General features: G+C 38.2%; 1 protein-coding gene across 6 annotated transcripts in view; it reads left to right on the top strand.

The window, feature by feature from the left end:
- Window positions 1-20,822, top strand: part of LOC126747356 (Na(+)/H(+) exchanger protein 2) — a 47,012-nt gene that overhangs the window by 21,420 nt on the left and 4,770 nt on the right. For 3 of the 6 annotated variants that reach the window (XR_007664169.1, XM_050455928.1, XM_050455929.1), the window contains exons 8-16: window positions 1,977-2,121; window positions 4,110-4,259; window positions 4,330-4,398; window positions 4,578-4,647; window positions 8,727-8,828; window positions 8,991-9,101; window positions 9,341-9,400; window positions 9,466-9,630; window positions 12,702-12,984. Coding sequence is in view for 5 of the 6 variants with exons in the window: in XM_050455928.1 (XP_050311885.1) it covers window positions 1,977-2,121; window positions 4,110-4,259; window positions 4,330-4,398; window positions 4,578-4,647; window positions 8,727-8,828; window positions 8,991-9,101; window positions 9,341-9,400; window positions 9,466-9,630; window positions 12,702-12,984 (1,155 nt within the window). In the remaining variant the exon portion in view is untranslated. The remainder of the gene's footprint in view (window positions 1-1,976; window positions 2,122-4,109; window positions 4,260-4,329; window positions 4,399-4,577; window positions 4,648-8,726; window positions 8,829-8,990; window positions 9,102-9,340; window positions 9,401-9,465; window positions 9,631-12,701; window positions 12,985-20,822) is intronic. The other 3 variants (XM_050455931.1, XM_050455933.1, XM_050455932.1) reach the window with 2 other exon arrangements.

Here is a 20,822-nt window from a genome sequence, read left to right on the forward strand (position 1 = left end):
ATTAAAATTATGGTCAGATGGTTAAATGCACTCAACTGCTTGGAATAAATAAAACAAATATTCCAAGTAAATGACTTGGAGTTGGACTCTCTTTCTCTGTCTTTCGGATGGTTAAATGCACGCAACTGCCTGGAATATATAAAAAATTATTTTGGACACCTATGACTCCTGTTTAGTCTTTTCTCTCTCTGTTATATGGTTAAATACACTCAAGTGTCTGACAAATACAACAAAAGCCTCTTCGCGACATTTGAATTAAAGTCTCTTATTCGCTTTTCTCTCTCACTCTCTTTTGGATGGTTAAATGCACTCAACTGCCTGGAATTAATAAAATATTCTTCCAGGCAGTTAAGTTAGAGTCTTCTACATACTCTTTTCTCTCTCTCTCTTTCATATGGGCGAATGCACTCAGTTGCATGAAATAAATAAAAAAATATTCCAGGCAGTTGAGTCGGCCTCTTTTATTCACTCTTCTCTATCTCTCTCTGTCATATGGTCAAGTGCACCGTACTCCTTGGAATAATTAAAAAAAGGCACTTCCAATCATTTGGATTAGAGTCTTCTATTTACTCTTTTCTCCTTGAGATGGTTAAATGCACCTAACTGCTAGGAAAAATGAAATAAACCCTTACAGGCAGCTAAGTGACTCTCTTTTCTCTCTCTGTCAGGTGTCTCTTTTGCTAGTTGTTCTCTCTCTTTGTCATATGTCACCTGTTGTACAGTCTCAGTTTCACTTATTTGGACGATTTAATTAATGTGACGTGGCAGCTTGCACCATCTGTAATAATGAAGTGGTGGGGGTGCACAGCATGGCGACATGCGCAGAATAAGTGACAGAGTGATTGTGCGACTGAGATGGAAATAGACGGGTGGTACCTGTCATGTAAAAATTATTCAAAAATTATGAATGACAGAACTAATGTTTATATCGGACTGTATTTACCTGGAATACAGAGATGTATGATGCATCTTTTTTCTCTCTCTGACATGGATGAGTGCACTCAACTGCCTGGAAGAATTAAAATGTTTGTCCAGGCTATTTTCTCTCTCTGTCAGGTGGTTAAATGCACTGAACTTCATAGAAGAAATAAGAAAATCTCGCTGTGTCCTAGGGTTGAATGCACTCTGGAATTAAAAGAAAATATTGTCCAAGGCAAGTGAGTTCAACTATTTTGTCTCTCTCTTTCCCTCTCTCCTCTCTCTATAATCAATTTCCTCCTATTCTGGCTTTGGGAGGGGATGGCCGTTGTTCGTTTGTCCTCCTCCCTGCCAAAATTGAAGAAGATCATAGAGGATTAGGCATCTCTCTTCCTCTCTCTTAATAACCATTAATCTGCCCCTCTTCTTCTATTCAGTTCGTTGTCTGTAAGATTATCCTAAGATGGTGTCGAACGCCTTCGACATTACTCCATAGTCAAGAAATCTAGGGACATAAACGCGCATGTCTCTCTTCTCGTTCTCTCTCTTTTTCTTACATGGGAGAAGTACAGTTGACCTGGACGATGTTTCTTTGACTTCACAAACGTGATAAACAATGACAAACAATCTCCTCTTCTTCTAGTGCGCAAATATGAAAAAATTCAACACATTCTGCACATCTGTAAGAATTTCTTTCCCTAAGAAACCTCTTCTCACTCCTCTCTATGGTTGAGCTCCATAAGAAGCTTGAGGAGAGAAAAGGAGGACATGGAGGCGCCTGATCAAACTACGAACATCCTGGAATATCCACAGGACATTCATAGAACGTTCAAACCCCCTCGCATAGTCTTACATTCGTCTCATAGTTAGTTAGAGTCAAATCTAGTGCATGAAAGGCCCATCTGATCGAGCTGGTTGCGGGTTACAAGACGCTTTAGTGATAGTCTACACGTCAAGACCAAAACACACGACACCCATTAGCTGCTTCCTAAAAACACGAGCGTTTCACACGTCAGCATCGATCTCTGTCAGCGGTCTCATTTTCCGTCTTTTTTCAGCTCGAGCCTGAGCCAAATCGACTCGAGCACTTGGAACATCGACATGCAGGAGCTGGATTATAACCCCTCGAAGAAAGACTTGACGGATGCCAAGATCCATCATTTGTTGGCGGAGGAGCTGGTCAAGCCTTACAGAAGAGTCAGTGTAAGTAGCGAACGTCAGGTGCAAAGAAAACAACCGAAATTTCGATTTTAATTTTGAATTTGCCGCCGAAATCGAATGTGAAAGGTGTATATTGCAGCGCCATCTTTGTTTAAGCAGCTGTTTGACGTTTGAGAGTTCAAGACAGACTTGTCAACTGTGAGACTATGAAGGCGCGAAATTTAAAATTTTTTAACTCGGACTGCGAGAGTATATCGTGACGCCATCTTTGTTATAACAGCTGTCAACAAAGAGCCTTCATTCTTTAAAGCAACTATAAGAAGTTTGACATTTGACAGTTTTGCTTACTGTGTATTAATTAAGGCGCGAAATTTGAACTTTTTAGCCCTAAATGCACTTAAATCCGAGCGCCATCTTTGTTTTAGCAACTGTCAATAAACCGCTTTCAATAATTAAATAAACTACACATTCTTAAGCTCGAAGAGGTTTGACAGTTGGCAACTTAAACCATGGTTGCCAACCATGGATTTCTTAGGGCGCGAAATTCAAATTTTTTGACTGCAAGTATATCGTAACGCCATCTTTGTTATAGCAGTTGTAAACAAAAAGCTTTTATTTTTTTAAACAACTGTAGAGTCTTACCCTGTAATACTTTTGACAATTGACAGTTTAAGACAAGCTTGCTTGCTATGGCTTTAATAAAGCGCGAAATTTGAATTTTTCAATCCGAACTGCACATACTTCCAAGCGCCATCTTTGGTCCAACAACTGTCAACAAACAGCTTCCATTCTTTAAACCAACTATAGAACCTTAAACTGTAAGACGTTTGACATTTGACAGTTTCTGCCAGGGTTGCCAACAAAAGCTTTATTAAGGCGCGAAATTTGAATGATAATCCTTGATTTGAGTGTTGAAACCTAAATGCGCATACGTCCTAGCCCCATCCTTATTTAAGCAACTGTCGACAAAACGTTTTTATTAATTAAAGACACTAAAAAATCTTGAACGCTAAGCCGTTTGACAGTTTAAGCCAGGGTTGTCAACTATGGATTTATTAGGGCGCGAAATTTGAATAGTTTAACCTTAAATGTGCATACATGCAAGCGCCATATTTGTTCCAGCAGCTGTCAACAAACCGCTTTCATTAATAAAAGAAACTAAAACTTTTAGACGTTTGACAGTTGACAGCTTAGACCAGGCTCGCCAACTGTGGCTTTATTAAGGCGCGAAATTTGATTTTTTTTACTCTAACTGCGCATACGTCTGAGCGCCATCTTTGTTCAAGGAACTGTAAACAAACAGCTTTCATTAATTAAAGAAACTACAAAATATTGACGTTTGACAGTTGACAGCTTATGCTACATAGTTCTATGATAAATGACCACTTCACATTAAAATGTTGCCTCTTATTCTTAAAATAGCAAGGCGCGAAATTTGAATTTTGTAACTTAAACTGCGACTATATGTATAGAGGCGCCATCTTTGCTATAGCAGTTGTCAACAAAAAGCTGGAAGACGTTTGACATTTGACAGTTTAAGACAGGTTTGCCAACCTTGGCAAAAAAAAAGGCGCGAAATTTAATTTTTTTAACCCTAATTAAACTCACGTCAGAGCGCCATCAGCTGTCAACAAATGGCTTGGATACAAAATATTGATTTATATAATGTTTGACAAGTGACAGTTTTAGACAAGGTTACCAACCATTTTTTATTAGGGCGCGAAATTCAAATTTTGTAACTCGAACTGTGACTATATAGAAGCGCCATCTGTGTTATAGCGGTTGTCAAAGCAAAAACTGTAATTCTTTAAAACTGTAGAATCTGAAACTGTAATACTTTTGACAGTTTTGCCAACTGTGGATTTATTAAGGCGCGAAATTCAAATATTCTGACTCGACTGCGCGTACGTCCGTGCGCCATCATCGAACTCTTAAACGTTCGACAGTTGTCACGTTAAGCCAGCGCTGCCAACGGTGTCACCACCATGGCGGGAAATTCAAATTTCCTGTATGTTTTCCTCGATTTACAGCACAGGAGGTTAAGCTACAGCAGACACGCGGTGAACGACCGTGACCTCTCGACCCAAGTCAATTATCGGATGCACGTGAACATGCGCAGACTGGTGGCGGACAAGAAGCACCACCACAGCCACAAGAGGCACAGCAAGAAGCTGAATAAGGTATTAAGCATTTTCCCCTAAATCGCACCCCCCGGATCATCCATCTGTCAATCATTCTTTTGTTTTGAAGAATCAGAAAAATTCCCTTCAGATCCCCGGGAGGACCTCGCGCAGGCGCAGCTCCAGCGGGATTTACAAGGTAATTAGGCAATCCAAGAGCTCGACTGCCTAATGGGTTGCCTAATGCGGGGGATTCACCACTACTAACGTGAATTCCCCCCGCGTACACTGCTGCCGCTTGTTCTGTCAAAGACTCATCATATTCCCATCCTTCTCTCTCAGAAGTTTTTAGGGTTAATATTTTTCTTTCTCTTGTAGAGCGGCAAGGAGAACCACGTGAGTTTCCCGGAGTTCCAGCAGAACGGCACTGCCAAGCAATTTTCACACGGTACGTAGTTACAGCTTTAAAACTAAGGCACGAATATTGTAGAATTGATTGACAGTTGACAGATTGACAGTCTTGGAGCGCCATCTTTGTTTTAGAACGCCCTTGGGTTGTCAGCGAAGAAGTTCTGCTCCTTATGCACCTTCATGGGCTAAATATAAACGTTTGACAGCTTTAGTCGACCAGTGTTGCTAACTGTTACACTATTAAGGCGCGAAATTCAAATTTTTATCTACTTCTAACACTTTTCATAATTTTGTATAATTTTTTGAAGGAGTAGTGGCAACCCGGGATTGATTGACAGTTGACAGATTCGTCTTGGAGCGCCATCTTTGTTTTAGAGCCCTCTTGGGTTGTCACCGAAGAGGTTCTGCTCCTTATGCACCTTCATGGGCTAAAGGTCAATATTTGACAGCTTAAGTTGTCCTATGTAGCCAACTGTGACACTATTAAGGCGCGAAATTCAAATTTTTATCTACTTCTAACACTTTTCATAATTTTGAATAATTTTTTGAAGGAGTAGTGACAGCCTGGGATTGATTGACAGTTGACAGATTCGTCTTGGATCGCCATCTTTGTTTTAAAGCCCTCTTGGATTGTCAACGAAGAGGTTCTGCTCCTTATGCACCTTCATGGGCTAAAGGTCAATGTTTGACAGATTAAGTTGTCCTATGTAGCCAACTGTGATACTATTAAGGCGCGAAATTCAAATTTTTATTCTATTTCCAAGGCTTTCTTTACTTTAAATAATTTTTTTAAGGTGTAGTGGCAACCCGGGATTAATTGACAGTTGACAGATTCGTCTTGGAGCGCCATCTTTGTTTTAGAGCCCTCTTGGGTTGTCACTGAAGAGGTTCTGCTCCTTATGCACCTTCATGGGCTAAATATAAACGTTTGACAGCTATAGTTGTCCAGTGTTGCTAACTGTTACACTATTAAGGTGCGAAATTCAAATTTTTTTCTATTTCCAAGGCTTTTTTTACTTTAAATAATTTTTTGAAGATGTAGTGGCAACCCGGGATTAATTGACAGTTGACAGATTTGTCTTGGAGCGCCATCTTTGTTTTAGACCCCTCTTGGATTGTCAAGGAAAAGGTTCTGCTTCTTATGCACCTTCATGGGCTAAAGGTCAATGTTTGACAGATTAAGTTGTGCAATGCAGCCAACTGTGACACTATTAGGGCGCGAAATTCAATTTTTTTTTCTATTTCCAAGGCTGTTTTTACTTTAAATAATTTTTTTAAGGTGTAGTGGCAGCCCGGGATTAATTGACAGTTGACAGATTCGTCTTGGAGCGCCATCTTTGTTTTAGAGCCCTCTTGGGTTGTCACCGAAGAAGTTCTGCTCCTTATGCACCTTCATGGGCTAAAATTCAACGTTTGACAGCTTAAGTTGTCCAATGCAGCCAACTGTGACACTAGTAAGGCGCGAAATTCAATTTTTTTTTCTATTTACAAGGCTGTTTTTACTTTAAATAATTTTTTTAAGGTGTAGTGGCAACCCGGGATTAATTGACAGTTGACAGATTCGTCTTGGAGCGCCATCTTTGTTTTAGAGCTCTCGTGGGGTATTAACGAAGAGGTTCTGCTCCTTATGCACCTTCATGGGCTAAATATAAACGTTTGACAGCTATAGTTGTCCAGTGTTGCTAACTGTTACACTATAAGGGCGAGAAATTTAAATTTTTCTTGTATTTTCAATACTTTTTTTACTTTAAATAATTTTTTTAAGATGTAGTGGCAACCTGGGATTGATTGACAGTTGACAGATTTGTCTTCAAGCGCCATCTTTGTTTTAGGGCTCTCTTGGGTTGTCAACGAAGAGCTTCTCCTTCTTATGCACCTTCATGGGCTAAAGGTCAATGTTTGACAGATTAAGTTGTCCTATGTAGCCAACTGTGACACTATTAAGGCGCGAAATTCAAATTTTTTTCTATTTACAAGGCTGTTTTTACTTTAAATAATTTTTTTAAGGTGTAGTGGCAACCCGGGATTGATTGACAGTTGACAGATTCATCTTGGATCGCCATCTTTGTTTTAGAGCCCTCTTGGATTGTCAACGAAAAGGTTCTGCTCCTTTTGCACCTTCATGGGCTAAATATAAACGTTTGACAGCTATAGTTGTCCAGTGTTGCTAACTGTGACACTATTAAGGCGCGAAATTCAAATTTTTATTCTATTTCCAAGGCTTTTTTTACTTTAAATAATTTTTTTAAGGTGTAGTGGCAACCTGGGATTGATTGACATTTGACAGATTCGTCTTGGAGCGCCATCTTTGTTTTAGAGCCCTCTTGGATTGTCAACGAAGAGGTTCTGCTCCTTATGCACCTTCATGGGCTTAAGGTCAATATTTGACAGCTTAAGTTGTCCTATGTAGCCAACTGTGACACTATTAAGGCGCGAAATTCAAATTTTTATCTACTTCTAACACTTTTCATAATTTTGAATAATTTTTTTAAGGAGTAGTGACAGCCTGGGATTGATTGACAGTTGACAGATTCGTCTTGGATCGCCATCTTTGTTTTAAAGCCCTCTTGGATTGTCAACGAAGAGGTTCTGCTCCTTATGCACCTTCATGGGCTAAAGGTCAATATTTGACAGCTTAAGTTGTCCTATGTAGCCAACTGTGACACTATTAAGGCGCGAAATTCAAATATTTGTCTACTTCTAACACTTTTCATAATTTTGAATAATTTTTTGAAGAGTAGTGGCAACCCGGGATTGATTGACAGTTGACAGATTCGTAATGGAGCGCCATCTTTGTTTTAGAGCTCTCTTGGATTGTCAACGAAGAGGTTCTCCTTCTTATCCACTTCATGGGCTAAAGGTCAATGTTTGACAGCTTAAATTATCCAATGCAGCCAACTGTGACACTATTAAGGCGCGAAATTCAAAATTTTTTCTATTTCCAAGACTTTTTTTACTTTAAATAATTTTTTGACGGAGTAGTGGCAACCCGGGATTGATTGACAGTTGACAGATTTATCTTGGAGCGCCATATTTGTTTTAGAGCCCTCTTGGATTGTCAACGAAAAGGTTCTGCTTCTTATGCACCTTCATGGGCTAAAGGTCAATGTTTGACAGCTTAAGTTGTGCAATGCAGCCAACTGTGACACTATTAGGGCGCGAAATTCAAATTTTTTCTATTTCCAAGGCTTTTTGTACTTTAAATAATTTTTTGAAGGTGTAGTGGCAACCCGAGATTGATTGACAGTTGACAGATCCGTCTTGGAGCGTCATCTTTATTTTAGAGCCCCCTTGAATTGTCAACAAAGAGGTTCTGCTCCTTATGCACCTTCATGGGCTAGCTTAAGTTGTCCTATGTAGCCAACTGTGACACTATTAAGGCGCGAAATTCAAATTTTTCTTCTATTTCCAAGGCTCTTTTTACTTTAAATAATTTTTTAAGGTGTAGTGATAACCCGGGATTGATTGACACTTGACAGATTTGTCTTGAAGCGCCATCTTTGTTTAAGGGCTTTCTTGGCTTGTCAACAAAGAGATTCTGCTTCTCCATGGGCTATAGACCAACGTCTGACAACTTAAGTTGATCAGTGCAGCCAACTGTTTACTACTAAGGCGCGAAATTTAAATTTGTTTCTAATTCCAAGGCTTTTTTGAATAGTTAAACATGTTTTTGAAAAAACGGTGACACACGGGTCTAATGATTTTTTTAGAAGAATGTGTGTTTCAAATTCCAAGTCTTTAGCCTTCATGGTTTCAGAGATATGAGCATTTTGACCCTAGGAACATCAGTTGCAGTGTTCTGCATTACCAACAGTGACACATTCAAAGTTTCACGCGATTTTTTACAGCATTGCCAACCGTGACAAAATCATGGCGCGAAATTCAAAACTTTTAAACGGTTACTAAATAATCTAGTACATAGGGTTCTAATACACGATCTTTGGTTACAAATTCTCACTATTAAGGCGCGAAATTCAAACTTTTCACCAAATTTGTGACGCTTGACAGCCGGGCGTTGCCAACAGTAAAAAAATTACGGCGCGAAATTCAAATTCCTTTTAACCGTTTCACGCTGACCAAGTGTCTCACAATAGTCAAAAAATGTCCATTTTCCAGACTACATAAGCGAGGTGCTGAACGAGGACGCAGACATAACCGAGCCGAGATCCAACAGGGAGGAGTGGGACAGCCCTATCACCTTCACAGCGAAATCATCACGTAAGTTCTTTTCGATAATATCTTGTATGCGACCTGTTGGTTTATGTGGAATGACTTGACGGTTGATCTGGTAGCGTAGTTGAGTACTTGTGACGCTTTCAATATACAGGGTGGCCTCAGTTTTATTGTTTTTTCTGTCTTGAGACGTTTGTTGATCCGTAGCGAGCACAGGGGCGGAGGAGGAGGAGGAGGAGGTGCAGGAGAATTCGCCCCTCCCGAAAACGAAACCCTCGGCCCTGGAGTGCACGCTGCCCTGGCGCAGGGAGCGAAACGGTACGCCCTTAGTACCCTTAGGAACCACCCTGTCACCTCTTGGGCTTTACATCTTGCTTCCGTAGACTTTTTAGTGTAGATCTTTTTGAGTTTTTTTACCTGGGAAGGTCCTTATCACGAGCTTTCCCAGTTTATCTTTGCAGCACGTAAGCAGAGCTGTTCACGTGCAACAAACAATCTGTAGCAGTCGTACTCCTTCCTTTTCTAACCTGTAGCACTTTCTCTTTTTTTCCCTTTAGTTACCGATGACAGTATCTTCTCTGATACTGGAAAACGCTTGTCCAGAGGCTCCATTGACGGTGAGTAAATTTTAACTTTAGTGAGGGATCTGAGTGAGGGGGTGATGGGTGGATTTTGCCCTTAGGAGGCGACTTGATGAGGGTGTCAACCCCCACCGCTACGGAAATGATGTTGCCATGGAAAAGGGAGGAGGAGGAGGGGTGCGGGCCGCTTCCACAAGCGGAGTTTCCTAGTTGGGCCTCCAATAAGGAGTACTTGGCCTACAATTCACCCTCTGCCACGTTTTTAGGTAAGAAGTGTTGCTATAGTGCGTGGACGGACGCCATATTTGTTTGAGGGTTATAAGTTTGACAACTGACACTTTTTATTTTTAAATTTCCCGCCAAACGTTCCTCAATATTCCCCCTATAAATAAAAAGAGGTGTAGAGCAACGCCATCTTTGTCAGACAACTTTGCTATTTAGGTTGACATTATAGGCTTAATGACAGTTGACAGTTTTGATTATTTTAGTCACCGTTACCAACTGTAACATTAGTTTGGTGCGGAATTCAAATTTTTAAATAAATCCTTTTCTGTTACAACTGCATATCATTACAGTTTTGTTTTCAAATTTTCCGCCAAATAGCTTTAAATCATTTGACAGTTGACAGTTCTTAAACATCGTTGCCAAATGATTTAATAGAAACCGTCGAAACTGTGCAAATTTCCTTGTCTTGACAGGTGTCACAACGGTGCTGCCATGTGTAACACTAATATGGCGCAAAATTCAAATTTCTTACGCAATTCTTGAAAATTACAAAATAAATTCTTGCTGTCATATCAGACACTACGTTGACACTTTAGTGCCTAATGACAGACGTCACGCACATCTATGTTAAACAGGGTTGCCACCCATTAAAATTCAAATTTTTTAACCCGTTCACAACGGTTACAAGATAAATCGTTGCTTGTCATATCAATACAGTTTGTGCCTTTAAATTTCCCACCAAGAAACGAGATAAAGAAAGACGTCATATAACTGCTCGCCTCCGACTCTTGCTTTGACACATGACAGTTTTAAACAGTATTGCCACCCATCTAAATTCGCCTGATAGACAACCCGTAAGACATTGACTAATTCTGGCATTCGAGGTGGCTTGGAAAACCGCTTGTTTTTAAATTTACCGCCAACTGACCGGATATAGAAAGACGTCAGTCACTTCCGACCATTGCTTTGACACATGACAGTTTTAAACAGTGTTGCCATCGATCAAAATTCAAATTTTTTAACCAATAAACGAACATATACAAATAAAATAGATAAGAAAGAACTAAATTACCCTTTAAAATCTTGTAGAAAGTATTTTGATGAACAAACGTATACAGTTCAAATACTTTTCTTGACACTTTGACAGCCTTGACAGTTGACAGCTTGAATGCCTACTGATAGACGTCGAACGCACCTAAAGCAGCGTAGACACCTTGCGCGCACCTGATACACAACCCGCAACGCATTGACTAATTCTGGCATTCCAGGTGGTTCGGAAAACCGCTTGTTTTTAAATTTACCGCCAACTGACCGGATAAAGAAAGACGTCAGTCACTTCCGACCCTTGCTTTGACACATGACAGTTTTAAACAGTGTTGCCACCGATTGAATTTCAAATTTTTTAACCGTATACAAATGAAATATACAAGAAACAACTGAATTACCCTTTAAAATCTTGTAGAAAGTATTTTCATGGACAAAGACATACAGTTCAACTACTTCTCTTGACACTTTGACAGCGTTGACAGTTGACAGCTGAATGCCTACTGATAGACGTCGAACTCACCTAAAGCAGCGTCGCCACCTTGCGCGCGCCTTATAGACAACCCGCAACGCATTGACTAATTCTGGCATTCCAGGTGGCTTGAAAAACCACTTGTTTTTAAATTTACCACCAACTGACCGGATAAAGAAAGACGTCAGTCACTTACGATCCTTGCTTTGACACATTTGACAGTTTTAAACAGTGTTGCCACCGATCGAAATTCAAATTTTTTAAACAATAAACGAACATATACAAATAAAATAGATAAGAAAGAACTAAATTACCCTTTAAAATCTTGTGGAAAGTGTTTTCATGGTCAAACGCTCCCCTTGTAAGTTGACACTTTGACAGCGTACTGACAGACGTCAAACGCACCTAAAGCAGCGTCGCCACCTTGCGCGCGCCTTATAGACAACCCGCAATGCATTGACTGGCATTCGAGGTGGCTTGGAAAACTGCTTGTTTTTAAATTTACCGCCAACTGACCGGATAAAGAAAGACGTCAGTCACTTCCGACCCTTGCTTTGACACATGACAGTTTTAAACAGTGTTGCCACCGATTGAATTTCAAATTTTTTAACCGTATATAAATGAAATATACAAGAAACAACTGAATTACCCTTTAAAATCTTGTAGAAAGTATTTTCATGGACAAAGACATACAGTTCAAATACTTCTCTTGACACTTTGGCAGCCTTGACAGTTGACAGCTTGAATGCCTACTGACAGACGTCGAACTCACCTAAAGCAGCGTCGCCACCTTGCGCGCGCCTTATAGACAACCCGTAATGCATTGACTAATTCTGGCATTCGAGGTGGCTTGGAAAAGCACGTGTTTTTAAATTTAACGCGAACTGACCGGATAAAGAAAGACATCAGTCACTTCCGACCCTTGCTTTGACACATGACAGTTTTAAACAGTGTTGCCACCGATTGAATTTCAAATTTTTTAACCGTATACAAATGAAATATACAAGAAACAACTAAATTACCATTTAAAATCTAGTAGAAAGTATTTTCATGGACAAAGACATACAGTTCAAATACTTCTCTTGACACTTTGGCAGCCTTGACAGTTGACAGCTTGAATGCCTACTGACAGACGTCAAACGCACCTAAAGCAGCGTCGCCACCTTGCGCGCGCCTTATAGACAACCCGCAACGCATTGACTAATTCTGGCATTCCAGGTGGCTTGAAAAACCACTTGTTTTTAAATTTACCACCAACTGACCGGATAAAGAAAGACGTCAGTCACTTCCGATCCTTGCTTTGACATATTTGACAGTTTTAAACCGTGTTGCCACCGATCCAAATTCAAATTTTTTAACCAATAAGAAACCACTCAATTCTCCTCTATCGTTTAAATTAACCTTTAAAACTTTGTGGAAAGTATTTTCATGAACAAACGCATACAGTTCAAATACGTCTCTTGACACTTTGGCAGCCTTGACAGTTGACAGCTTGAATACCTACTGACAGACGTCGAACGCACCTAAAGCAGCGTCGCCTGCTTGCGCGCGCCTTATAGACAACCCGCAACGCACTGACTAACTCTCGCTTTCCAGGTGGCCTGGAAAACCCCAACAAAAACTCGATCTTCGGCCTGTTTAGGCGTGAGTCACTGGGCTCCGACCCGACCAACAGTAACGAGTCGACGCCCCTCCGTGAGCGAAGGGGCTCGGTGAGTCGCACCTCCACGATCCTCGTGGAGGAGGGCGAGTGCGACCCTTTGGGGGTGATCCAGAGGGAGACGGTAGCCCCGCCGCCAGTGCTGCCCCCACCGCCTCAAACCCCCGGCCAGAGGAGGCACCATCAGCCTCGCAGGGGGTCCATGCTCGAGCTAAGCGGGTGTGTTTCAGACTACACTAATCATATTTAGGGGACATGTAAGCGCTTCAATGGGTGTTTGGATGGTTGTATAACTCTGGATTGCATATAATATAATTGTAGGCAACCGATGTTGCGGGGAGGGGGGCGTGCAACATCGGTTGCACTTACTTACTATACTGTTGCACGAGACTTTTGTTCGTTTTTCTGTCTATACCCGAACATGAATGTCTATATGAATGTGGCCTTAACTCATCTGTCATTGTGTTTAGCATGTTATAGTTCCGGACAAGCTGATTTTGTTATGGAACATCCGGTATTCAAATGCGCTGGAGGTGACGATTGGTACAATGCGCCGATGTGCAACGGTTTTTGCACGTGCGCAAAGGGGCTCTAAGAGTAGCAACGTTATACTTAAGGAACATTCTTTACCGACCACTAACTCTATAGAAGTTTTTTAAGCAGTATCAGATTGTTTCAGGCATTTTAGGGTTTTTGTTATTTTGGAAATTAGGTTGGAATGCCTGAAATCATTTGGTTGTAGGCACTTGACGATTTTTCCAGGCCTGACTTAAGGTGCCTGGAAAATAACGGAAATTTAATGAAACCAGTTCGGTTGCCTAGGAATTAGTAGTTCCAGGTATTTTCTATTTATTCCAGACAATTGAGGTCATTTTTCATGTTTTTTAGACACACGAGTTGATTTTTCATTCCAAGCAATTACCAGCAACTTGTCCCCTGGCTTTGGCATTCAAAAAAATGGATAAAAACAGTTCTAGTGCATGGATTTCCTGGATTCTATGGAAATAAGCCAGACAATATTCCAAGGAAGCTTTTGAGATATAAATCAAGTAAATGCGAGCACTAGAGGTGAAGTTATGTATCAAGTTACCAAAGTGGTTACTAGTTTTTTCAATTACACACTAGACATGCCTTGACAAAAAGTTGGATAGAAGAGTCTCTAATACATGGATTTTGCTAATTTTTTTACATAAGTAATAGAACACTTCAAGGTAACTTCTAAAATAAAAATTAAGTTGATATGAGCGCTAGAAGTGTAGTTATGTACCAAGTTACCCAAGAGTATTGGGTACACTAGACATGGTATCCAAGAAGTTGGATAAAAAAAAATGTAGCGCACAGATTTCTGGGATTCTATTGACATAAGTTGAAAAATGTTCCAAGAAAACTTTTAAGGTAAAAATCAAGAAGATATGAGTACTAGAAGTGGACTTATGTACCAAGTTACCAACGAAGAAAGTGGTTGCTTGCTTTCTCAATTAAACACTAGACATGCCTCAACAAAAAGTCGGATAAAAAAGTTTCTAGTGCATGGATTTCAATAATTTTTACTATATAAGCAACAGAAGACTCCAGGGTAATTTCTAAAATAAAAATCAAGGCGATATATGCACTAGAAGTGGAGTTATGTACCAGTTACCCAGGAGTACTGGTTTTTTAAGTGAACACAAGACATGCGTTGACAAAAACTTGAATAAAAAAGTTTCTAGTGCATGGATTTTTCTAATTTCTTCTATAAAGGTAATAGAATACTTCAAGGTAACTCTCAAAATAAAAATGATGTCTATATGTCCAGTAGAAGTAGAGTTATGTGCCAAGTTACCCATGTGTACTGATTTGCTTAAGTGAATACTAGACATGGCAAACAAAAAGTCGGATAAAAAAAATTGTGGTGCCTAGATTTTCTGGATTTTATTGAAATAAGTTATAAAACATTCCAAAGAAACTTTTAAGGTGAAAATCAAGCCTATAGGAGCACTAGAATTAAAGTTCCGTACGAAGTTACTTAAGAAGGAAGTGGCCCCTTTTTTTTCAAGTAAACACTAGACATGCCTTGACAAAAAGTCGGATAAAAAAGTTTCTAGTGCATGGATTTCAATAATTTTTACTATATAAGAAACAAAAGACTCCAGGGTAACTTCTAAAAGAAAGATCAAGGCGATACATGCACTAGAAGTAGAGGTATGTACCAGTTACCTAGGAGTACTGGTTTGCTTAAGTGAACACTAGACATGCGTTGACAAAAACTTGAATAAAAAAGTTTCTAGTGCATGGATTTTTCTAATTTCTTCTATAAAGGTAATAGAACACTTCAAGGTAACTCTCAAAATAAAAATAATGTCGATATGTGCTGTAGAAGTGGAGTTATGTGCCAAGTTACCTAAGAAATGAGCGGTTACTGACTGTCTCAAGTAAACACTAGACTTGCCTTGACAAAAACTGAGATAAAAAATTTTCTAGTGCATGGATTTTCTTAATTTTTTCTATATGAACAACAGAACTCTTCAAGGTAATATTTAAAACAAAAATCAAGCCGATACGAGCATTAGAAGTGGAGTTATATACCAAATTACCCAAGAGTACTGGTTTCCTTATGTAAACCCTGATGACCTCAACTGCCTGGAAGACTAAAGCAATTTTACTTTGTATTAAGGGCTATTTTTGTCACTTGTAATTTTCTTCCGGGATCCTAGTACCTGGAAGGGATATTAAACTACCTGGAATAAAACTTCTAAAGCCTAGAAAGGCCATTTTTCAAATTTTACTCCCTTTCTGCCTGGACGAAAAAAAAATGTTTTTTTGTCCATCCAGACCCTCTAAAAAACTTAAGGCAAAACCACTAAGAAAATTAAAAAAAAAATCAAGGGTACCTAAATCAGGTAACCTCGCGGGCCAGTAGCGTCCCCCCAAAAGGGAGGGGTTGAAAAATGAAGTTCCATAATAAAATCAGCCGACGCCGGGGTGTATGCGTACTTCCTTCCGCAGGTAGTCCAGGAAATGTGATGTAAAATTGCGATTTCTCGTCGGAAAAATCAACATTCGGTCGTGATAAGACGCACATAACGAGATAAGGAAAACAATGATCCGCCGTGTATCATTTTCCCGCGAATTGCCGTGCTGGATGGAGGATTAGTTCGATAATTCACTTCTTGCACACGGACCGACATTTTATTTGGCTTTTTGCACACCGACCAATAGTAAAAGTAAATATCCGTGTGTGTGTGTGTGTGTGTGTACATCCTTAGATTAAAGACCTTCAATTTTATTTTATTTTCGGAAAATATATTTTATTTTCTGTTTTTGAATGGGGAAAGTGAAGCTTTTTGACACTTGCTGGAGGGTGAAAAGGCAGCGTATTATAGAAAAAAAGTTGTCTTTCCAAAGAAGTTGAAATGGTGAAAATCCATTAAGAAATAGGAAAGTTATAGTCGTTTATATGTATTGGGTACCATGGTAATATTTCTGGACCGATTAAGGAGAAACAAAAAACTTCAGAAAAGGAAATTATTTATCTTCTTAATGGGAGATAAACCTGCTTTCCAGAGAACTTTAAATGATGAAAATCGGTTGACAAACAAGGAAGTTATAGTCATTTTTGTCTTCTGGACTCATTAGCCCTTGCATAGTTGACTTCCTTATACAAATATATCTGTAACTTTGACATTTCTGGACTAATTGAGCTCAACTAAAAAATATTTTAAAACGAAGTTATGTATCTTTTTAATGGGATAAAAATCTGCTTTCCAGGGAACTTTAAATGGTAAAAATCGGTTGGCAAACAAGGAAGTTATAGTCATTTTTATCTCCTGAACGCATTGATCTTTACATAGTTGTAACTTTCACATTTCTAGACCGATTTAGCTCAAACAAATAATTTTTGAAAGAGAAATTATTTATTTTATTAATGAGAGATTAATCTGCTTTCCAATAAACTTTACTTGACAAAAATCGGTTGAGAAACAAGGAAGTTATAGGTACTTTTGTCTCCTGGACTCATTGGTCCTTGCATAGTTGACTTCCTTATACAAATATATTTGTAACTTTGGTATTTCTGGACTGATTGAGCCGAAATAAAAAATCTTTTAAAAAAAAATTATGTATCTTTTTAATGGGATAAAAATTTGTTTTCTAGGGTACTTTAAATGGTAAAAATCGGCTGAGAAACAAGGAAGTTATAATTACTTTTCTCTTCTGGACTCATTGGTCCTTGCATAGTTGACTTCCTTATACAAATATATCTGTAACTTTGGTATTTCTGGACTGATTGAGCTGAAATAAAAAATCTTTTAAAAGGAAATTATATATCTTTTTAATGGGATAAAAATTTGCTATCTAGGGAACTTTAAATGATAAAAATCGGTTGAGAAACAAGGAAATTATAGTCACTTTTATCTCCTGGACGCATTAAACTTCACATAGTTGTAACTTTGATATTTCCAGACCGATTTAGCTCAAACAAAAAATTCTTGAAAGAAAATTTATTTATCTTATTAATGAGAGAAAAATCTGCTTTCCAGAAAACTTTACATGATGAAAATCGGTTGAGAAACAAGAAAGTTATAGTCACTTTTGTCTCCTGGACTCATTGGTCCTTGCATAGTTGACTTCCTTATACAAATATATCTGTAACTTTGACGTTTTTGGACTGATTGAGCTCAAATAAAAAGTCTTTTAAAAACAAATTATGCATATATTTAATGGGACAAAAATCTGCTTTCCAGGGAACTTTAAATGGTAAAAATCGGTTGGCAAACAAGGAAGTTATAGTCATTTTTATCTCCTGGGCGCATTGATCTTTACATAGTTGTAACTTTTATATTTCTAGACCGATTTAGCTTAAACAAAAACTTTTTGAAAGATTAATTATTTAGTTTATTAATGAGGGAAAAATCTACTTTCCAATAAACTTTACTTGATAAAAGTCGGTTGAGAAACAAGGAAGTTATAGGTACTTTTGTCTCCTGGACTCATTGGTCCTAACATAGTTGACTTCCTTATACAAATATATCTGTAACTTTGGTATTTCTGGACGGATTGAGCTCAAATAAAAAATCTTTTAATAACTAATTATGCATCTTTTTAATGGGATTAAAATCTGCTTTCCAAGGAACTTTAAATGATAAAAATCGGTTGAAAAACAAGGAAGTTATAGCCAATTTTGTCTGCTGAACGCACTGATCTTTACATAGTTGTAACTTTGTAATTTCTAGACCGATTTACCTCAAACAAAAAATTCTTGAAAGAGAATTTATTTATCTCATTAATGAGGGATAAATCTGCTTTCCAGAAAACTTTACATGATGAAAATCGGTTGAGAAACAAGGAAGTCATAGTCACTTTTGTCTCCTGGACGCATTGGTCCTGGCATAGTTGACTTCTTTATACAAATATATTTGTAACTTTAGTATTTCTGGACCGATTGAGGTCAAACAAAAAGCGCCTGTAAGAGAACAGATTTTCCTTCAAAACAATCGTTTAACATCTAAAATTCACCAAGAAACACTCATAAAACAACAAAATGTATTCCTTGAACGCCTGTAAAAGAGCTCCACTTTTAAATGTAATATTCAGCTTATTCTACCATGTTTTTTAAAACCTAATCATCGCTTAAAAAACGAATTAACATTAATAAATAGCATTCAATTAAAACAACCGTTACATGACCAAAGAAGTCCCAAGGCGGGTCCCAAGGCGAGACCCTAAAATCACATCTTTTTTAGCAGATGATTGAAGCGGAAGTAATCACATCCTTGCGCGAAAAAGCGGAATTAAGCAAAAAAAAAACGAACCGTCGATAATTTCGGTATTAGATCCGTTCGTTATTCGGTCCACTGGTCGCAGACAAAGAGCTGAAATTCGATCGAAAAAGTCGGTTTGCTGCATTTTAATTGACAACAAAAATATTTACGGACAGTGACGCTTTTTCCGCACGCCATCTCGAAGTCAGGGGTAAAAACGGTGCTTCACGCATGCGTGTGAAATATGAAAAAGTGCCATTTTCCTCGTACACACACAACGGCACTCAGTTTGGAAGAGATTTATTAGAAAAAGTTGATGGTCACTACTGATCAAGTAATTTAAAACGAATTTTCTTGAAAATGATCATATTTATGGTAAAAATCAAAGAATAGCTTTTAGTAGGGAAACTTCTAAGCAATATTTTTTGATTCTATAAATTTTTCTATAAGTCTACTAGTTTTCAAGTTATGAGGTCAAAAAAGTATGTAGGTTCGTGTAAGGTACCCTCAGTTTTACGGTAGGAGGTTTCGTCTTTAAGTATGACGATCATCAATTTTTTTTTATAATATATTTGTGATTAGATAAATCCTTTATTGTTGTCGACGTTTCGACACCTTGGTGGCCTCTAGGGATATCCTACAAAATATAGAGTCAATGAATTAAGATTGGCATAAGGCGCAGGAGATCTAAAAGGATGTAACTTCCTTATTTTCCAACCGATTTTGACTAATAAGACTTCTTTGGAACGACAATTATTTTGTCTTCTAGACGTTTTTTATTTCAGGTGAATCGGTGTAGAAATACCAAAGTTACAGATATATTTGTGTCAAGAAGTCTACTATGCAAGGAGCAATGCGTCCAGGATACAAAAGTGACTATACCTTCCATGTTTCTCAACCGATTTTGACGATTTAAAGTTTCCTGGAAAGCAGATTACTCCCCTCAAAAGAAAATGAGTATTTTTTTTTCCAGGGAGTTTTTATTTGAGCTCAATCGGTCCAGAAATACCACAAACGTGGTCTTGGTAAAAACCTGGTTAAGTTTGGTTAAGTTTTCGATGGATACGTAGCAGCCATCTTAACTTTTTGAAAATTTCATATTTTATGGATAATTCTGGATAACTGGATAATTATTTGACGTCATTTCCGTTAAAATCAGCGCATGCGTCGTCTTATTATGACGCGGCAAACGAAGTCTGGTTAGGTTTACGACGTACCAGCTATATTAACTTTTTGGAAATTTAATATTTTAGGGAAAATTCTGAATAACTAAGGAACTATTTAAACTAATTTTTATTAAAATCAGAAAGGTACAGGTATATTCGTATAAAGAAGTCAACTATGCAATGCGTCCATGAGACAAAAGTGACTATAACTTCTTTGTTTCTCCACCGATTTTCATCATTCAAAATTTTATGAAAAGCAGAGTCTTCTTTCATTAACAAGAAAAAGAGTTTTCCTTCCAGGAGTTTTTTATTTGAGCTCAATCGGTCCAGTAATACGAAAGTTACCGGTATATTTCTACCAAGAAGTCAACTGTGCAAAGACCAATGCGTCCAGGAGACAAAATTGACTATAACTTCCTTGATTCTTAAGCGATTTTCATCATTTAATGTTTATTGGAAAGCAGCTTTTTCCCCTATTAATAATAAAAATAATTTCTCTTCCACGGGTTTTTTGTTTAAGGTCAATCGGTTCAGAAACACCAAAGTTACATGCAGAGGCTAAAAATGCCCTAAACACAAACAAAAGCGACTATAACTTCCTTGTTTCTTAACCGATTTTTATCATTGAAATTTTATTAGAAAGCAGATTTTACTCCTATTGAGACGATAGATAACTTCTCTACCGGTGGTTTTTTGTTTGGGCTGAATCGGTGCAGAAATACCGAAGTTACCGGTATATTTGTACCAAGAAGTCAACTGTGCAAAGACCAATGCGTCCAGGAGACAAAATTGACTATAACTTTCTTGATTCTTAAGCGATTTTCATTGTTTAAAGTTTATTGGAAAGCAGATTTTTCCTCCATTAATAATAAAAATAATTTCTCTTCCACGGGTTTTTTGTTTGAGGTCGATCGGTTCAGAAACACCAAAGTTACATGCAGAGGCTAAAAATGCCCAGAACGCAAACAAAAGCGACTATAACTTTCTTGTTTCTTAACCGATTTTCATCATTTAAATTTTATTGGAAAGCAGATTTTACTCCTATTAAGACGATAGATAACTTCTCTACCAGTGGTTTTTTGTTTGGGCTAAATCGGTTCAAAAATACCAAAGTTACCGGTATATTTGTACCAAGAAGTCAACTGTGCAAAGA

The sequence above is a fragment of the Anthonomus grandis genome, chromosome 19, assembly GCF_022605725.1.
Source record: "Anthonomus grandis grandis chromosome 19, icAntGran1.3, whole genome shotgun sequence".
Classification (NCBI taxonomy): domain Eukaryota; kingdom Metazoa; phylum Arthropoda; class Insecta; order Coleoptera; family Curculionidae; genus Anthonomus; species Anthonomus grandis.